Below are 17489 nucleotides of genomic sequence, written 5' to 3'. Positions count from 1 at the left end.
TGTTCACACAATGGGTCGGAAAGTAATTTATTTTCTGCAAAGAATGCGTCTTTGTTCACCTATCTATGCCGCCAATGTACAGCGACAGGCAGAACAATTAAACGCGCTTCCACTAGAGGGCAGAAGGTACAATTAGCTTGTGTAGCCGTCTGTTGCCATTCATACAACGCAGTAATCGCTTTGTGTTCAACTACACGAATGTACACATTTGGTACATTTATGAGCAAATAGAGACCAAATCATCCTTAGTTCAGTATACTGTGTATATAAAACTGAATCACTGCTGTAGTGTGACTAAACCGCGCTCTATGTTAACAGGATACGGACAAAGACGAGCATAGGCCGACTACATCTTAGAGCCACATCACAGCGCATCTATGAATATTCTTTGTTTTGTGTGCGTGTTTTTTGTTGTTGTTGTGTAGTTGTCAATCCCGTCATGTTCCCACCTTTTTGCTAGACATCACTTGTATTTGTGCAATATGTCATGTCAAGATGAGGTCTTTTGTGTTTTGTTTTCATTCATTTGACACGCATCTTTGTGTGCGGTGTTTCGTTTTGTAGGAAAAGGCTAAATGGGAAGTAATAAATCATGACTGTCAAAAAAAAAAAAAAAAAAATATATATATATATATATATATATATACAAATTTTAGGATTTATGAGAATATGTCAAAAAGGAGCATGGTGATTGACAGATGGCACCAAATGAAACCACAAAAGGAGGTCATAAAATCCAGACATAGAGCGGTTGAGCACACCGATTGTATCACAAATGATCTTGGTGCTTGATTTATGTCCCCGGGTTGATTTATGGCACCCAATAAATCCGTTGTATTTTGATAACAGGAGTTCATAAAATCCAGATCTAGAGAGGTAGACAACACACCGAATAGGAGTGCTCATAGATTTTTGGCCCCTGATTAATTTATGGCCCATCCAAGAAATCATGAATTATTCTACCCTTTGTTGATTTGAGAACAATGAAGCTATAGAATCTAGTCAGAAAGAAGCGGGGGCACATCTTGTATGTTCAATGTTTTTTATGATGTCCATATCAAATAAACAAAATCGATTTGAATGATTTATGGCCCCTGATTGCTTTACGGAAACTCCAACAAACAATCTGTCTCCCGCTTGATCTTTTGCGAACAAGGAGGTCCTACGATCCACATGTAAACGAGCCGTTGACAAGTTTCCACTTGGATGGTGTCAAACTTTGCGCCGCCATTTTTGCTGCGCTGCTGTGAAGTCGGAGATGCTTCTATTTTAGGTCTGAAATATCCCATTTTCTGCAAGCAGATTTTGTTCCCAGAGATTCCACAAAAGATGATGCCATCCAATACAGGAACTGTAGCAAAAAGATCGCCTGGAGTTGATGACCTCCTATTCTCAAAATCAAAGCGTGGAACGATTGATGGCGCCCAAACAAAACTAAAAAGGAATATGCACTGGATTTTGGGATCTTTGACGTTTTTATCAGTTTTAGCGGGGTTGTCAAATCAAATCAAAGGCCTCGCCACCCAATTTATTTGTGCATACCTCTCGATTTCATGACCTTCTGTTGTCAAAATATTAAAGGATAGAAGAGTTTATGACACTTCCATGAAAACCATAAAAGACTGACCGCTTACTGTCCAAACGGTCCACGTTGATACATTTATGGCCTTTGATTTTTGACACCCGAATAAAACGATAAATTAAAGCTCATTGGACTTTTGGATGTTTGACCGTTTTATTGCCTGTTTTCCATTTCAATGGGGCCATAAATCCATCAGCACACCAGATGTACTGGAGAAGTGTAGAATATTTGAATGAACCCAAGGACTGGAGCCCTGGAATTTATGACCTCCCATTGTCAAAAGATTAGATGTACAGGTTTCCTGGTATGCCGTAAATCCATCGAAGGCCGTAAACTCGTGATCACATTCCCTATTTTGTGCATAAAAAGTACAAAGCCATAAATCAACCACCGCAAGCGAGCAGTTATTCTCTCGAATTTGACAGCGTCAATCAAAAGAAAATGGATGTACTTGTTTGATTATTTATTAATCGGGCACCTATTGACGCACATGAAGACATAGTCCTCGTTTTTCCGTTCGCCGCACGCGCCCGAACGTAGGTAACGTCATACGCGAAGCAGCCATTTGCACGCCGTCATGTTTTATACGCGCGGCGCTCGAGTGACCCATTTTTATGAATCGGAAGCGGCCTCGCCTACATCCTGCGACGCTCCGACGTCTCATCGACATTCCGAGCAGATTTGCCGGCGTCGCTCCGAGGTTGCCCGCCGTCTGCTCGCTCCATTAAGTGTGGAGAGAGGAAAAAAACAAAAAAAAAAACAGGCGGCTGCCATAAATCACGGGAACAAGCTGCTGTTAGCTCCTCATCCTCACCGGATTGTGTGTGCGGGCGCCATGACTCAACTTTTATTTTGTGTTTGTGTGAGAGAGTGTGTGTGTGTGTGTGTGTGTGTATTTGTCATAATATTGTGTTGAAGCACATTTGGGGAAGGTCATAAAATGACCATAGAAGAAGAAAAAAAAGACAAATCATACATATTTGTATGTTGAATCGTGTGGTTTTTTTTTTTTGGTCATGTTTTAATTTCCATTTGTCTGTTGTCATTAAATTATCATTTCATTTGCACACATTTCTTGTTTTGTGTTTCATTTCACGCTGTCTTTTTTGTGTACGTTTCTCTCTCTCACACACACACACACACATGCACACTGCATGTTTATAGTAAATATGTAATAATATTTCATTTGTAATAAAATAACGTATGTGAACTCAACTCAGGAAAAGGACAAACATCAAAGACGACCTGTCGCCCTGACATCCTTTATTTTGGCGGGAACAGGTTTCAAACTAAAAGCGTTCCCACGCGCATAAATCTGTTTCACGTTTCTTCATCGGGAGTAATTAAATAACATAACTTCAAAGAAGACCGTTTACACAAAACAAAGGCTTCAAGAGACTTTATTTTGGTGGAGACAGATTTCTAACTAAAAGTTCTCACACTCCCGCGTCGCACACACAATACGGACGACAATCTGCGCGTTTAATAGGCGTGGACAACATATTTTGAAGTCAAAAGAAAATATCGCAGTGCAATTCAGAATTCAGAAATTCAGTCGTGCGATTCCTGACGCGGCGGAGCCTTCGGGTTTGGTGACCTGAATCTTTTCCCCGTGTAGCCTTATCCCCTTGGCGTTCTTGTTTTTTTTTTTTTTCTCCTTGGCCTCCAGCTGGCAGGGATCAGCGACATAATCCCGTCGACAGCGTTGATCTTTTCCGACGAGAGCGCGATAGGATTTCTTTGCCGTCTAGACAGCAGAAAGTCATCAAATCGCCTCCTGCGCAAACAGAGCGCACTTTATTGCTTATATCTTCTCCCGTGCAGGTCTTATGACTTTTCGGGTTGTTTGCACACCAAAAGAAACCGCAATAAAACAAATTTATATTGAATTCCTTTTTTTTTTTATTTTTTTTTTTTGTTCAACCAATAAAAGTTGGGGGAAAGACAATCCCACTTATGTCCAAAAGGAAAGTGCTGATTGATTGATGGTTGATTGATTGTACGCCTGGATTTTGTTGACCACCTCTTGCCCCCCAAAATAAAAATAATAAAAAAATGTAATTAATTAAATGGTATAATGATCAATGGTTTTCTGGGGTTGCCATAAACCAACCATATTGATCAGCAGTTCTTTTTGACAAAAGGAATAGTGGTCTTTCATTGATTACTATCACCTGCCGAAAACAAAACACCTTGATCAGATCATTTTCGATCAGCATTTGAAAATTCATTTTTTACCTTTGACTGTAAACTGTAAAAGGATTCAGTTTAGCTTTGATCTCACTATCATGATTGACCACTTTTACCTTTGATCTTAAAATCATTTTCAACCATTTACTTTGATCTTATGTTCAGCCTCTGATCATATAGTAATAATTCATATGAATGTTTTCAACCACGTTCACAATAATCCTCCCATTGTTGACCACCTTTATTTTGATTCTCATCATTTTCAACTCCACTCCTTCATCTTATTGTCATTTACGAACACATTTAACTTCTCGTAATTTAGTTTACTTTTAGTTTTGATCCTTTCATTTTTTCTTTGATCTTATCATTTTTCAATTACATTTACCTTTGATCTGATATTAATTATCAGTCCCGTTGAATGTGCTTTAAACGTACCTTTGATGTTATCATCATTTTCGCTAGTTTCCTTAGATCTTATGTCGAGCCTTTGATCATGTCTCGTCCTTTTTTAACCACGGTTACCTTTGATCTTATCGTCCTTTTCATATGTTTTCATATTGCCCTTCTGTCAATCAGCTGTTATCGCTGGGAATTGGCTCTCTCTGGCCGCATTGCTCGCTTACAGCTTCGATCGCTGACGTAAACGTTTGATCACGCGCCGGACACTCGTTCTACTTGAAAGCTTCCTCGTTAAGGTGAACAATATCAGCACTTCCTGTTTTCATTCGGTGTGACAACAACCAGACGTTTCCCGCAGACAAACGAGATGAGCCCCCCCCCCCATGCATCCCTCCATCACGGCAGCAGGAAGCGACCATATTCAGGCTTCTCCTCAGCAGTTCCCATGGCAACAGTGTTTGTGGCAGGAAGAGAGCGGCTGCATGTGCGATGAGGCCGCAGGAGGAAGAAGACGAAGAAGATGAACGCTTTTGCACTGATTGTCGACCCCGGAAAAAAAAAAAAACACACAAAAAAACGATCTTACGTAAGACAAAGAAGCATCGAGGACATTTTTATTCCTACTAGGTCAGAAAAAGATGACTACGCAACCATTTATGTAATCGCATACTTACATACAAATAGCAAATAGATGCCTTAATATAGAAATAAATACATAGGAATAGGCATTGAGTTTATTAGTAGTTTGATCAATTTTAATTTAAGTTGAAAATTAAATTTGTTAAAAAAAAAAACTAACCTTAGAACATTTTTACACTTGAAAACAATTTTAGTTGTGACATTTTTACATTCATTTAATATTTCGGATAGAATTGAAACGTTGATTTTAAATTACATTAATTAAAAAATACGTTTTTTTGATTTGTTGTGATTCTTTTGCATTTGGATTTTGATTTACATGTAAACACATTTATATTTGAAACTTTTACGTCTGAAAAAAAACGATGACTACATCAACCAATTATGTAATAGCATAATACTTATTAATAAATAATAAATATCTAAAATAATAACACATTCCTTTTATTATGAATTAACCAATTTTCATTGAACTTTAATTTGTTTTATTTCAATCTAAAAAAAATTTCACATGCATTCAATTTCAATTTTTTTACATTTTATATAAATAAAAACAGATTTTTTGTTCAATTTAATATCATTTGGATTTTGACGTGTATGTAAAGAAATTAATGTAATTTTAAATGTGTTTTTAAAATGAATTCATTTTCAAATGACATTTTAAATTTACTGCATTTGTAGTATTAAATAATAATTTCAATATTTAGAACGATGATAATAATAAATGGCTGTCATACGTAAAAAAAAAAAACCAAAAACGAATCACTGTAGGCATTCCAACAAGCCCGACCTTCGCTCATGGTCATCCCGTCTGTAGACTGTGTTTACCTTTTAGAAACAAGTTATGATCTAGAAATCATTTAAAATTTACTTAAATGTCCACATCCATCTGGAAATTGTCCTCCTGCCTTGTAAATGTATACATAAAAATATATACAAGTTATGGCAATAACTTATGGCAAGTTTGGCCCCACCAAACCGACCGTTTTTGGACCCCCTGATGGGCCGGTTCAGGCCCGCGGGGTGTATGTTTGACACCACTGCTTTAAGCTCATTTAGGTCAGAATTTCGCCTACCGAGTCGAAAACAGAGATGGAAATCGTGTAGTCGACAACACGCTGACTATTTGCTGTAAGTGCTTCCAAAAACTTCCCCGAGTCACGGGCAACACGACAAACACGTCAACTCATTCGCGGCCAGCCTTCCCAGTTAACATGGATATTTGACTTCCAAAGCCGTCAATGGCAGTGAATGTGTTTTGATGCAGCTTCAAAAACGTCCTTCCGAATATAATTTAAGTAGGCCTTGTAAGAAAATGCAGGCCCAGTCAAACTCTCCAATCGTGTCTTGAACCGTAGGTCAGAAACCGAGACAGGAATGGAATCTTAACTTTGGCTCATCGTTACTCACTAATCGTCCGATGACGTCGCTGTGATTTCATCCGCAGGGCTCCGAGGGCTCCTCCCCCTCTCTGTCTTCCACTCAAGCTTCCAGCCCGGTGAACAGCGACGGAGCAGTGACCGACGGTAAGGACGGGCTTTTTAGCGTAATTCTTTTTACAATTTTTTGGGGGATACTCACCAACCTATCCGATTGCATTGATTGTCATTTCTACTCTCACGTTTCCTCCCCGCAGAGGAAATGGTGGCGGACGAGTTTCCGGCCGTCCCGTCTTACATATCGGAGCGCTACAAGGTGGGCCGCATGCTGGGCGACGGCAACTTCGCGGTGGTCCACGAGTGCGCCGAGCACTCGACGGGACGCCATTACGCGCTCAAGATCATCAACAAGGGCAAATGCAGAGGCAAGGTCAGACGGTGCTCACCATGACCTTGTTTGACCTTCATGTTTGATCTTGTCAATTTTCACGGTTATCTTTGATCGCATCGGCATTTTCAATCACATTGAGGTTTGAGTTTAGCGTCATTTTTTTTTTTTTTACCATGTCTACCTTTGATCCTATGGGAAATTTTCAGTCACGTTGACCTCGTTATCTATTACCTGGATCAGACTCCAAGATTTTAGTCCCGTTATTGGCCCAGGTTGCTATCGCAGGCGATTTCCCAGATCGGGCCCGAAATATTTTGTCAGGAACGACAAAACTCCTCGTAGTGTGACATCATTCCCGATTAACGATTTGGCATCGGAGAAGCCCCACGATCCCAAAAGGAAAAAGTCTTGCATGTTGGATTGTTTGGGTTATCTTAAATGTAGTGTGACATCTACGAGAACTCTGACATCGACCAATAGGATTGCATCTTGCAGACAGCCTGAACCGTCCAGGAACGACACCAAACACGTTTTTTTTCTCCTTTTTTTTTTTTTTTTTTTTTTTTCAAAACCGAACATTGCCACAGTCAAAACTAGCACCTCTTCCTCCACAATTGTTGTTGTTGCCGCAATGGTAACGGTTACATGCGGGTGCGTTGACACGTTTTGCGGTGCCGCCTCTCCCGACAGCTTGAATTGACAAAACGGTGATTTGGCAATTTGTGTCATGTAGCGTTGCCAGTGTTCCGACCGAGACACGGCAGGGTTTTATGGCAATAGTCTGACATAGTTCCGACGGGAGAGACCAAATTTGCCTTGTAGTCTGATCCAAGCTTGATCTTTATCTATAGATCCCATTTACCTTTGACCTTATTAAGCTTTGATCATATCATCATATCATAACTTTCTACTGTTTATTTGGACCTTATTGTCATTTTCAACTACATTTATGATCGTTTTTTCTTTTTTTTTTGTCCATGTGTACTTTTGATCTTATCATTTTCGACCACGTTTACATGAATTGCGTGAGGCTAATTCCGGTTCACGTTTGCCTTCAGGAGCACATGATCCAGAACGAGGTGGCCATCTTGCGGCGAGTCAAGCATCCCAACATCGTCCTGCTCATCGAGGAGGTGGACACGTACGGCGAACTCTACCTGGTCATGGAGCTGGTCAAGGTCGGTGCAGGTTTATTTGGGGAATATCTAATACGCGCCAGGCCGTTCTTCCGCGGAACGTGAACCCAGCGGTGAATTCCGAAGCAGCTTCCGAAGGCGTTTGAATATAAAAGCGAGGCGGGAAGCGTCGGTGCCTAATTCACGAGGCGTGAATGGCGTCCATCTGTTTGACGAGGGGAGGACGCGCACGTGCGGGCGGGGAGACGGCGAACGAGCGGGAGGAGACCGATGAAAGGCCGAGAGACACAGATGGCAACGCCGCCACGGTTGTCGCACGCCTGCATGTGTCTTTCTCCATTCGGTAAAATCTTGATCCTCAGCCTAGATGAGAGGAAAAAGAAAAAATTACAACTTGATTACAAAATATCGTTTTTTGGGGGTTGTTATTTTTTTGCACCCGAGTCGGAGTCACTTGATTTGAATTATCTACCGATATCGAGTCCCGATGCAATATCAACAATACGTTAAGCAAAAGAGAGCAGCCAAATTATCTCAACTATCTTCACTTTTTGAATTTGAATAAAAGCAGCCCAACAAGATAGCTTTTTCTATGGCTATAAGCAGTGCAGCAGTGGTTCAAACCAAGTCAACAAAATCTTTTCATGGCATTTCAGTGGTGCGGCACAAAATGAGGATGCAAACAAATTACATTTAAATATCAAATAGCCAATATCTTTACCAATGCTTCCCAGTGAGATTCCGGTCCAAACTTACGAACACTCTTCCCGTCATGACACGATGTGTCCACAGGGGGGAGACCTGTTCGACGCCATCACTTCGGCTAACCGCTACACGGAGAAAGACGCCAGCGGCATGCTCTACAACCTGGCCAACGCAATCAAATACCTCCACAGCCTCAACATCGTGCACCGGGACATCAAGCCGGAAAACCTTCTGGTGAGGTCACTTCCTGTCTCAAACTGTTGCCAACTGAAGTCAATGTAGACTTACTTTAAACCGCTACTTTAACAGTGTTTGAATCGTTATTAGGTGTACGAGCACGCAGACGGCAGCAAGAGCCTCAAACTGGGAGACTTCGGTTTGGCCACCGTGGTGGACGGACCTCTTTACACTGTCTGCGGCACGCCAACATATGTAGCACCTGAAATCATTGCAGAAACAGGGTAAGGCCCTCGTTTGGTTTGAACTTTTTTTTTTAGTCGGTATTATGTTTTTATGTTTCTTTAGTTGATTTTATTTTACTTGGGAGTTGTATTTTTAGGTCATTTCGGTCTTCAATTTATGTAATATTATTTGTATTTTTAGTTTTTATTTTACATTATTTTTACTTAATTGAATTTTTGTTTTATATTTTTTATTTTACATTGACATTAATCTATTTGGTTTTATATTGTTTTTATTTTATTTGTATTTGTTTAATTATATTAAATATTGTTTCCATTACATTACCGGTATTTTTCGATTATTTCTGTTATATTTTTCAGATTTGTATTTTACATTATTAGTATTTTACAATTTCTGTAATTGATTTTATTTTATGCTGTATTTTTATTTTTACTTTTTAATTTCATTTTAGTTTCTGTTTTGTGATATTACTTGTAATTCAATATTATTCTAGTTTTATTATATAATATTTTTTTATATTCCTTCTTTAAAAACATGTAACTTTTTTATCATTTCTATTTCATTTTACATTATTTAGATTTTACATTTTCTTTGTGTTTATTTACCGCGATAGTTGTATATTTATTTTATTTCATTTTGGTTTTTATTTTATGTGACTTGGGATTTGCAAGTCTATTTTAATCAATATTGTTAGCTTCGTTATTGACTTATTTAAATAGATTTTAGTTTTTATTTTGATTAGTTGCAATTTTATCATTGTACTTATTTTTTATAGAAGGTTGGATTAATTTTATTTGATTTATATTATTTTCCACATTTGATATTATATGAGTTCTATTGTTTTAATTTATTTGTTGTATGCTTTCATTTGTATTTTGTATTATTATTTTATTGAAATCTGACTTGTGGCTAACTGTGTTGTGACAGGTACGGCCTGAAAGTGGACATCTGGGCCGCCGGCGTGATCACTTACATCCTTCTGTGTGGTTTTCCGCCTTTCCGAGGGTAAGCGGCTTGTCCGCACGATGGGACCACTCCCTCTAGTGGCGGCTGACGTCACTGCGCGTTTGCTTGCAGGAGCAGTGAGGATCAGGAGGTTCTCTTCGACCAGATTCTGATGGGCCAGGTGGAATTTCCTCTGCCGTACTGGGACAACGTGTCGGACACAGCCAAGGTAAATGCGTTTTTTAGGAAATTTGGTTCTTCTTAAATGTTGCTGGAATGTTGCTCAGTGTTTTTTTTTTTTTTTTTTTTTTTTTGGATCTCAGGAGCTGATCCGATCCATGCTGGAGGTGGAAGTGGACCAGAGATACACGGCCCTGCAGGTCCTGGAGCATCCATGGGTCACTGTAAGCGCTTCTACTGTTCATATTTCTATTTATATCATAATTTTCACCTTTTCTTTTTGATCTTAGATTTTCCAACACATTATGAATGTATCTTTAATCTTGATCATTTTACCGTCGTTTCGGACACCTTCATCTTTTGATTTGAACGTCATTCTGATGTTAGCAGCGTTTCCCACCATTTCCTTTGATCTTATAGTCCTTTGGCTTTGATCTTACTTGGTTTTTGACCACCTTTTTACCTTTGATCTTCTGACCTTCGGCCATATTCACCTTTGATCTCATCAATTTTGTATTCACATTTCCTCTTGATCTCATCATTGTTTACATCTTAGCGTTTTTCGCATAAACGAGTGATTCTCTGTCGATTTAAGATGTACTTGACGCCGGTTGTCCTTGCTGGATGCAGGATGAAGGTCTTTGCGAGAACGACCACCAGCTGTCGGTAGCGGGAAAGATCAAGAAGCACTTCAACACCGCACCAAAGGTCGGCGATGACACAGAGGCGCTTATTTCTGTAAGCGGAGACCACGAAACTAAGCATTTTGTCCGCCAACGGAAAGTGATGAAAATGTCTTGATTTAGTGTGTAGTTGTTGGAGGTCTTTCTGACTTTGCTGTCTTTTGCGTTTGTGCTCAGTTGGACGGAGGTTTTTCTATGCAGAGATCCGGATCGCTGGACTTCCAGCAGCACCCGGCCATGTACTGGATAAGGTAAGCCAGGGTCCTTCATCACACATCGAATGACCCCAAAATAGTCACTTCAAACCAAACTGAGAGAACTTGTTTGTCTTTTTGGTTATGGCTTCAAGAGTGTTTTCTATGAGTCTGTTCTTGTTAGACCTGCCTGCCAATTGTCACGTTGCCAAGTGAAACTGGCTTCGGGGGCTGAATTTTCAAAAGAGATGTTGTTTTCCATGGCGAGTCATCACAATTTGCCGCCCTGCTCCACCCACAATGACCAAAACTCAAATCTGTCTCTATTTAGCACTGGCACGCAAGGTTGTAATGTGGTAGCAATCAGACAAAATATGTAGGCAGAGTTTGTTTTGAAAGACCCTGAGAAATGGTCAAATTGGCTGCTTCAAACCAAAATGGCTGACTTCATGTGTCTTTTCCAGCATGGCTTCCTGAGACTTTTTTGAGGGTCTACTCATGACAGACATGTCTACCAAATGTCAAACCAGCTCCGAGGGCTGAATTTTTAAGACGTTCGATCTGACTTAATTGTATTCGTGTCGTGTTTGATGGCGCTCTTCCTGCATGTAATGATGAAAACTCAACCATTTCACAATTTAGCGTTTCCCATCTGTCGAGTATACAAGATTCAAATTTGGTACCAATAAGACAAAATTTCTTGGACGAGTTTATCTTTGAAGGACTCATGGAAATTGAGAAAATTGGCCTAAAAAAGCTGACTTCCTGTGTCCTTTCAGACATGGTTTCTTGAGACATTTAAAAAAAAATATATATATATATTTTACTCATGATAGACTCATGATCATTTCATGTTACGCAGTGAAACTGTCTAGTGGGGCTGAATTTCAAACGTGAATTTTTCCCTTCAGGCCTCCCCTATTGATAAGGAGAGGTCGCTTCTCGGACGAGGACGCCACCCGGATGTGATGCCTTTGCAAACCTGACATGTCCCGCCCAAACGCCAGCCTCCCCCGTGACTTTGACAACATCTGCATCAGCTCCGAAGAGGGCGGGAATCCCTTTCAAGGAGTTCCCACAGAGGGAAAAGTACAAAGCAAAAAAAAAAAAAAAAAAAACAGAGAATTCTTGGGTGTCTTTCCAAGAGGAGAAGTTTATTTTATTCAATTTTATTTATCCAAGTTGTGTCATCCGTCATTCCCCTTCTGTGATGGAACATCCTTGGCAATATGGACCAATGAACTTCATTTTTTTTATACACACACATATATATATATATATATATATCATGTACGTAGTTCCCTTTTTTCACAGAGATATGTTTTTGTCGATCGATCGGTGGAAGGAAGTAGGTGTTTCTCGCAGTAGGCCAGCGGCGCTTTTTCCTTCAAAACACGTCGGAAAATGGAACAAAGTATTGGTGTTGCCTTCCGGTAATGTCGCATTGAGACGCTGACGGACGGTGCGTTCGGTCGCCAGTCGTACGTTTGAGTGCCGCTTCTTTCACTGCTGGTGTGTAGCAAACATGATTCCATGATTCCCCCCCCCCCCCCCCCCCCCACACTAAAGGCCCCGCCCTGAAGCAGACAAAGGTGTAACCTTGCTGATGTCAAACATGCAGAACCAGCAGCACTCAAGTGGATTTACTCCTCATTCTTCTTCATTCTTCATGAATTCAGCATAACAGACACACCGTAGCGTCTAAAATAACGTCTGTTATTGTTGTTGTTATTATAAAATCTAATATGTTCAGTATTGACTAGCAAAGAAAAGTCAGTCGGGGAGATCATCTGGTCCAGTTTTGGGTTTTATGGCAAAACATCAAACTTTGCCGCCATGCTCCGTCCATACGTAATGACTCAAATGTTTTGCAGGTTACGGTCATTCGTTTGTCTAGTTAAAAAATATTCAAATTGGGTAGCAATCAGGCAAAATCTCCAGGAGGAGTGAAGCCCTGGAATTGGCCAAATTGAGCCTGAAATGACCACGTCAAACCAAAGATGGCAGACCTCCTGGGTATTTTCAGGCATGGCTTATGAAGACTTTTTGGTGGGTCAACACATGACGGACATGCCGACCAAATTGCCCACACACAATGATGAAAACTAAAAATTCGTTGCAATTTAGCATCGTCCATAGTGTACGTGGTTCAAATTTGGTATCAATTGGACAAATTCTGTAGGACCTTCAACGGAACACTGGAAATGGCCGCTTTAAACCAAAATGTCAGACTTCCAGTCTTTTTTTTCCGATGGCCAACATGGCTCGCTTGGGGCCGATGATCTCTCTCGCAGTCGTCACTTTTGTCTGTAGGTCCCCTTGATGTGTCGATTGTATTGATTGCGATCAATACTAACCAATCAACGAACAGCAACAAGTGCTCACCAAAGTGCTGTGACGGCTGCACTACACCATTACGCCTGTTGCAAAACCAATACATGTACCTCTCTTCAACAGTGCTCTATCAACAATAACGTGGTATTAACAATTATTAAAATGCTTAGAAAGAAAGTTGTTTCAATTCATTTGACTATGTATTCTACTAAGATTTTTTTTTGAAAGCATTCATCTTTTCTCCCAAAAATTATTTTCTTGAAAAAACACTCTCAACCAGTCTTTCTCCACAAATTGGATTTCTTTCAAGAATTTTTTTAAATAAAAATACAACTTTTTGTCAAAAATATAAAACGTTTATCGTTAGAAAAAAAGTCACTAAAAAATTGGTATTTTTTTTAAATTGTAAAATCCCAACTTTTTATAGAGAAAAAAAGTCTACATATTTACCCCAAAACATATTCTTTAAAAAAAAATCTAGTTTCTCTCCAAAATATTTTTTATATTTATTTTGCTAAAAAAAAAAAAAAAAAGTCTTCTTTCCAAAATGTTTTTCTTGAAAAAAGACTTCTCAAATAAAAACCGATCTCTCAAAAAAGAAAATAAAAACTAAATAAAAAAACATTTCTGAATAACAATAAAAAAAAAAAGACAATTGGCTGGCAACCAGTTCAGGGTGTATCCCGCCTCCTGCCCGATGATAGCTGGGATAGGCTCCAGCACGCCCGCGACCCTCGTGGATGGATGGATGGACAAAAAAATATTTAAAAAAAAACATGTTTCTGAATAATAATAATAATAATAAAAAATAGGGACAAGAGCTTGCGTGTATATATTTGCTCCTTAGGGGTCGCTCTAGCGCACGAAGCAGATGTGAGGCGGAAGAAGAAAAACCAAGACGAAGAAGAAGAGTTGCAGCCCACTTAATAATTAGCAGACACCAAACAACTCTCTCGCTATATGTCATATTTATAAACCACAGCCATTTCTTGTCGGGTATTTATGTTAAAAAGCGCGTGATATGTTGGCAAACCGCTGCTTACACGCTTGACGCTAGTTAGCCACCGCTAGCTTGTTTTTAGCTCATTTTAGCTTCTTTAGCTTGTGACTCCACCGTCAAAGATGAGCGACGACGAAGCGTCGAGCCGCAAAGACTCCTCCAAGGCCATCCTGCTCACCAAGGACGGCCAGCGATACATCGTGGGCGACAGCCGCTCGGTGGACAGCCGCGACGTGATCACGCTCATCCCCATGGAGGCCGCCGCCGACCTCATGGACCTGGACGACGCCGACGAGGAGAGCGACGTGCTGGACGCGTCCGACCCGCGGGACAGCGCCGCCAGCCCGGAGGAGCTGAACGACGACGAGGCGTCGGAGGGCGACGGCGCCGCGCCCAAGCATTGCACCTACGACGGCTGCACCGAGACCACCACGCAGGTGGCCAAGCAGCGCAAGCCGTGGATGTGCAAGAAACACCGCAACAAGATGTACAAGGACAAGTACAAGAAGAAGAAAAGCGACCAGGCCATGTCCACCAACAAAATGGACGTACGTGTCTCTCTGTGTATATCAGCTACATAGCAATAAATTACAACCCCAATTCCAATGAAGTTGGGACGTTGTGTTCAACATAAATAAAATAGAATACAATGATTTGCAAATCACGTTCAACCTATATTTAGTTGAATACACTACAAAGACAAGATATTGAATGTTCAAACTGATAATCATTAACTTAGAATTTTATGGCTGCAACATGTTCCCACAAATCTGGGACAGGTGGCAAAAAAGACATCAAGCGCCTGTTTTGGAACATCCCACAGGTGAACAGGCTAATTGGGAACAGGTGGGTGCCATGATTGGGTATAAAAGGAGCTTCCCTGAATTGCTCAGTCATTCACAAGCAAAGATGGGGCGAGGTTCACCTCTTTGTGAACAAGTGTGTGAGAAAATAGTCGAACAGTTTAAGGACAATGTTCCTCAACGTACAATTGCAAGGAATTTAGGGATTTCATCATCAAAAGGTTCAGAGAATCTGGAGAAATCACTGCATGTAAGCGGCAAGGCCGAAAACCAACATTGAATGTCCGTGACCTTCGATCCCTCGGGCGGCACTGCATCAAAAGCCGACATCAATGTGTAAAGGATATCACCACATGGGCTCGGGAACACTTCAGAAAACCAATGTCAGTAAATACAGTTCGGCGCTACATCGGTATGTGCAACTTGAAACTCTACTATGTAAAGCAAAAGCCATTTATCAACAACACCCAGAAACGCCGGCGGCTCCTCTGGGCCCGAGCTCTTCTAAGATGGACTGAGGGAAAGTGGAAAAGTGTTCTGGTGTCCGACGAGTCCAGATTTCAAATTGTTTTTGGAAATTGTGGACGTGGTGTCCTCCGGGCAAAAGAGGAAAAGAGCCATCTGGGCTGTTATGGACGCAAAGTTCTAAAGGTACGGGGCTGTGTTAGTGCCAATGGCATGGGTAACTTACACATCTGTGAAGGCACCATTAATGCTGAAAGGTACATACAGGTTTTGGAGAAACATATGCTGCCATCCAAGCAACATCTTTTTCATGGATGCCGCTGCTTATTTCAGCAAGACAATGCCAACATTCCCAATTAGCCTGTTCCCCTGTGGGATGTTCTAAACAGGTGTTTGTCTTTTTTGCCACCTCTCGCAGCTTTTTTTGGAACATGTTGCAACCCTAAAATTCTGAGTTAATGATTATTTGCTAAGCACAATAAAGTTAATCATGTTTGAACATTAGATATCTTGTCTTTGTAGTGTATTCAATTAAATATAGGTTGAACATGATTTGCAAATCATTGTATTCTGTTTTTATTTGTATAACACAACGTCCCAACTTCATTGGAATTGGGGTTGTACATCATACTCGTTACCCTGGGGTCACTTTTAAGTCGAGGTACCACTGTGTGTGTGTGTGTGTGTGTTATCATCAGTTGATGGATTTTTGTTTCATTGATGTCGTTTGGTTTCAGGATAGCTGCGATGAGCGTCCTGTGTCTGTCAACAAGCAGCGTTTGGGGGCCATGGGGGACCGGCCAGCCAGACCCTCCCTCATCGAGCAGGTGCTCAACCAGAAGAGGCTGGTAAGTCGCACCAGCACCGCAACCACAATACAGTCAACCCCCAGTTTATACACTGTGAATGTATTTGAAGACGCACAAATCATCTCAGATATCCACGATACAGCAGGGGGAACGCTTGAAGCGTTTGTAGCGTAGTTTGCGGCAATGTCACGTTGACACGCTGTGCAGCCGTGGCCCAATGGTTAAGATCATCGCCTGCCACCGTGGGGGACCTAGGTTCAAAACCCCGACTGGACCATCCGCCAACATCCCCCCGACTCACGGCTGTGGTGTCCTTGAGCAAGACACTGATACCCCGAAATGCTCCCCGGGCGCTTCAGCTGCCCCCTGCTCCAGTGTGTTCCACTAACATGTGTATGTGTTCACTGTGATGGGTTAAATGCAGAAAACAAATTTCGTGTGCATGCATGCATGTTCATGACAATAAAAGATGATTCTTCTTCTTCTGATGTCCACCAGTCGCTGCTGAGGAGTCCCGAGGTGATCCACTTCCTGCAGCAGCAGCAGCACATCCTGGCGGCGCAGAGCCGAAGCCTGGCACTGCAGCACAACTTTAGCGGATGCTGACCATACGCGCACGCGCCTAACAGTCAACCACTCTATTATTTATTTATTATATTGACATTTAAGAAAACAGCAATACAAGCTGCTTTTTTGGGGGGCCTTTTGTTGTTTCCCTTGACTTGATGATTTTGTTGTTTGTTGTTGCTGTCAACTGGAGTTTTGTGCTTTGTGGAAAAAGTTCAAATGTTTCAAGTCTGCTGATGTTTAAGTTGCACTAACGGAAGAAGAAAAGAAACAAAACAAGGATGTTTTATGGTCAACTGCACAAGCTGAGACCCCTGTGGCGAATGAAATAAAATCTTTGCAATTATTGAAATGATTTATTTAGGGTTAGCCCTATATATATATATGTGTGTGTGTATATATGTATATATATATATGTGTGTGTGTATATATGTATATATATATATGTGTGTGTATATATATATATGTGTGTATATATATATATATATATATATACGTGTGTGTATATATATATATATATGTGTGTGTATATATATATATATGTACGTGTGTGTATATATATATGTATATACATGTGTGTACATATATATATATATACACGTGTGTGTGTATATATGTATATACGTGTGTATATATGTATATGTGTGTGTTTATTCACATAAATA

General features: G+C 40.6%; 2 protein-coding genes across 7 annotated transcripts in view; both read left to right on the top strand.

Moving 5' to 3' along the window:
- Window positions 1–13357, top strand: part of dclk1a (doublecortin-like kinase 1a) — a 34987-nt gene extending 21630 nt beyond the window's left edge. For 2 of the 6 annotated variants that reach the window (XM_061751673.1, XM_061751674.1), the window contains 11 exons: window positions 6258–6336; window positions 6447–6619; window positions 7639–7758; window positions 8509–8655; window positions 8749–8882; window positions 9772–9849; window positions 9922–10018; window positions 10113–10193; window positions 10600–10707; window positions 10830–10903; window positions 11758–13357. In XM_061751673.1, the coding sequence (XP_061607657.1) occupies window positions 6258–6336; window positions 6447–6619; window positions 7639–7758; window positions 8509–8655; window positions 8749–8882; window positions 9772–9849; window positions 9922–10018; window positions 10113–10193; window positions 10600–10707; window positions 10830–10903; window positions 11758–11815 (1149 nt within the window). In that variant the 3' untranslated portion in view covers window positions 11816–13357. Of the gene's footprint in view, window positions 1–318; window positions 2654–6257; window positions 6337–6446; window positions 6620–7638; window positions 7759–8508; window positions 8656–8748; window positions 8883–9771; window positions 9850–9921; window positions 10019–10112; window positions 10194–10564; window positions 10708–10829; window positions 10904–11757 lie in introns of those variants that run through there. The other 4 variants (XM_061751675.1, XM_061751676.1, XR_009785154.1 and 1 more) reach the window with 3 other exon arrangements.
- A 677-nt stretch (window positions 13358–14034) lies between these two features.
- rfxap (regulatory factor X-associated protein) lies at window positions 14035–17170 on the top strand. The gene is made up of 3 exons (XM_061752640.1): window positions 14035–14728; window positions 16186–16296; window positions 16756–17170. Exons 1-3 carry the CDS (start codon window positions 14303–14305, stop codon window positions 16861–16863), a joined length of 645 nt encoding a protein of 214 aa, XP_061608624.1. The 5' UTR covers window positions 14035–14302; the 3' UTR covers window positions 16864–17170.
- Window positions 17171–17489: the final 319 nt, after the last annotated feature.

This window comes from Phyllopteryx taeniolatus, chromosome 17 (genome assembly GCF_024500385.1).
Source record: "Phyllopteryx taeniolatus isolate TA_2022b chromosome 17, UOR_Ptae_1.2, whole genome shotgun sequence".
Classification (NCBI taxonomy): Eukaryota; Metazoa; Chordata; class Actinopteri; order Syngnathiformes; family Syngnathidae; genus Phyllopteryx; species Phyllopteryx taeniolatus.
The sequence above is the reverse complement of the archived record's forward strand: the minus strand, read 5'-3'. Positions and strand labels throughout refer to the sequence as shown.